Source organism: Anneissia japonica, unplaced genomic scaffold (genome assembly GCF_011630105.1).
Source record: "Anneissia japonica isolate Jap-2015-1 unplaced genomic scaffold, ASM1163010v1 scaffold287632_len25173_cov117, whole genome shotgun sequence".
NCBI classification, from domain to species: Eukaryota; Metazoa; Echinodermata; class Crinoidea; order Comatulida; family Comatulidae; genus Anneissia; species Anneissia japonica.
This window is the reverse complement of record NW_022747576.1, coordinates 142-3,247: the sequence shown is the minus strand read 5'-3', so window position 1 is coordinate 3,247 and position 3,106 is coordinate 142. Positions and strand designations below refer to the sequence as shown.

Genomic DNA, 3,106 nt, shown 5'->3' with positions numbered 1-3,106 from the left:
TTTTAATTTAGGAGCTATTTTAAATAATTTTCCCAGTAATGTTCCATCAATATCATTTAGATCATTGCCTTGAATATCAAGGTTTTCTAATTCTAACTTTATATTGGCATTGTCCAAATCATTAATAACTGCATTGAGTATAGTACCTGTGACCAATGTGTGGCTATTGCATACTGTATCTTCACTGTTCTGGCATTCTGTGATCATTGCCCTCAAAGTACCACCTGATAGCCTACACTTTCTTACATCTAGATATTTTAATTTAGGAGTTATTTTAAATAATTTTCCCAGTAATGTTCCATCAATATCATTTAGATCATTGCCACTAATATAAAGTATTTTTAATTCTAACTTTATATTGGCATTGTCCAAATCATTAATAACTTCATTGAGTATAGCACCTGTGACCAATGTGTGGCTATTGCATACTATATTTTCTATATACAATTCTTCTAAGTCACTTGCATATTTAAGGAGATGAATCAAGAATGTTGAACACATTTTAAAATAAATCTTAGTTTTAGAAATATCATATTTTAAATGATGTTTTTCCATCTCTGCTGAAAGTAAATTGATTTCTTCCTTATCCCATGTTGAAATACATTTAAGTAAATAGTATGGATAAATATAGTCTTCTAATATTTCAAGTAACAACAAGGTATGTGCAACAATTTTGCACCGCCTTTCCCTGCACCTATTTATCAAAAATACTATTTGTTCTTGAATATCATGAAACGCATACCTGTATAAAGGATTTTCCATGGTCATCTTTAGGAATTTTAATAAATGAATACATGATAACAAGTCATCAAGACTTCTAGATGACTCCAACATTTGTCGACTACATGCTAAGTCATCATTTAGAAGACTTTTAAATGTTTCTAACATTTGCTTATTATGTGCTTTCATATCGTTGGTCATGTGGTTATCCAATTTCAGTAGAATATCATCTTCATGCTCTTTCTTTACATGTGCTAAACATTGTATTATTGAGCGATAATGTGAGGCCCTGACTATCAACCATGGTTTCAGTAACTTATCAGCATCAGCACCTAAAAATCCTATTGCAAACACCCTTGTCATATTTAAATAATAATTACATCTTATTTCCTCATACTCAACCTTTGAACTCCCTTTCTGAATTTCTGTAGACAGGTACAGCCCTGCTAATGCCTCTGACATTAATTTATGTGGTGGTGTGTACATCTCCCTTACATCACCTGGATTAACAGGGGTATCTTCATAAACAAACCCGAATTCCAGTGCTAAATTTAATAATTCTTCATTTTTTGCCATCTTTGACAAATCGTATTTGTCAATAGACAGTATATTTTTCTTTAGTCCTGTATACATACATTCTCCTAAAACTAAAAAGGCAGATATATATTTATCAGGAATTCTCTCAAAATTGGCAATAGCAGTTTTATTGCCAGGCCTGTTTAGGTATTGATTTAAAATACAACAAATGAGTTCCTTAAAAAGATCGGGCAAGTATGTGGGAAGAACACGTTTTACTTCCCATATTGTACAAATGTTAAGCAATAACAGTGGAGATGAGCACAATTTAAATGCTTCTTTGTGATTACGATCCCAATACCTTGGGCGCTCTGAATCCAGTCCAAACTCTTTTATTAAAGAATCGCCAATTTTGATTTCACTGATTGAATGAAAATAATTTTGAATATACTTCTTTATGTTACTTGGACTGAATCCTTTTACTTCAATATGTACATCACAGCATTCAACCAAATCAGCTGTGTTGTCTGGTCGAGATGTTATCACCACCATGCTTTTTTGAAATTCACTTCTATTGAAAAGATCTATTGGGTCCTTCGAATTTCTTTCTAACTCATCATATCCATCTAACAAAAATACTATTTTATCATCATGTATGACCAAGAACCTTTCAACTGAATAAGATGACAAATTGTTCTTCAATATTATTGCTTTGCAATCAATTTTGTTCAATATTATGTCCAAGAACGTTTTACTTGTTTTAATTTCCCTGATATTTATCAGAAACAGTAATTTATCAGCAAAGACATGTTCATCATCGGTAGCCCACTGATGAGCAATATATTTAAGGAGGGTAGTCTTGCCCATTCCTCCCTTCCCTGTTATTAATACCTTACAAGAATCTGTTGATTTAATAACACCTAATGCCTCTGTTAATGATGTGGGTCTACCTTTCTTTTTTATGATTGTTGACTTATCTTTGTCTTCTTTATTATCTTGTAGCAACGCGAGTTCAGTAAAAACTTTTGCAATATCTACTTTATGATATTCATGCCAGTTTGCTGGTGTCATGCGATTCTCATTCTGATACAGTTCTTTTTGCATTTCCATTAGTGAAGTTTTGATAATTATATCTGAAATAGTTAAAAACAAATAATAATATGACCTACATTATTTTACTAACATATACTTAACATCAATTTTCAAAGGAACACTGTGTACATTGTATACTCTATTAATACATTTCAATCTTCCTATATTCAAAGTTGGAGTGTTGTACCAATGTAGACCATTTTAGGTAGGCTTTCTTCATAAAGGTTTCTATGAATGGATGACTTGTGGAGCAGGAAATCAAGTAGTCCCACCCCAGTACCATTTGATTATAAATCGATGGGAAATTAACCAATAGTTATTATTTATATAATTAAGTTCCTGTTACACTTCTACCTTACATCATTTAGTTCAATGACTTCAATACCATTTTCTGATACAAATCCAGAATTTTTATCTAGATAAATAAACGAACAAATTATTCAATTGGGAAAGGGGGTGGGGATGAGGGAAGCCTACCTGAGGTGTCTATTCTTTTTAAAATTAAAAAGTTGAAGAAAAAAATATTTATTAAAAAAATTAAAGTCTGAGATTGCCATTCCAGGCCAACTATATGTGCCATAAAATGTTGTGTGTCTTCCCCCAACCATGATGGGGCTGAGGTGGAGTAGACCTCCTTTAATTGTCCTTCCCTAAACCTATTCCTAGTATTATCATTTTCATAATGATTGCAGAAATATTTTGGTAGCTTTAATTATTTACTTGTTCTTTCTTCCTCATTCCCACCACCCTAAGCTTTATCATTACCCTCATCATTAGT

General features: G+C 32.1%; 1 protein-coding gene across 1 annotated transcript in view; it reads right to left on the bottom strand.

Moving 5' to 3' along the window:
• LOC117120519 overlaps window positions 1-2,191 on the bottom strand; it is a 5,526-nt gene extending 3,335 nt beyond the window's left edge. Inside the window, exon 1 of the mRNA XM_033265532.1 lies at window positions 393-2,191. Within this exon, the coding sequence (XP_033121423.1) occupies window positions 393-2,103 (1,711 nt within the window). The 5' untranslated portion in view covers window positions 2,104-2,191. The remainder of the gene's footprint in view (window positions 1-392) is intronic.
• Window positions 2,192-3,106: the final 915 nt, after the last annotated feature.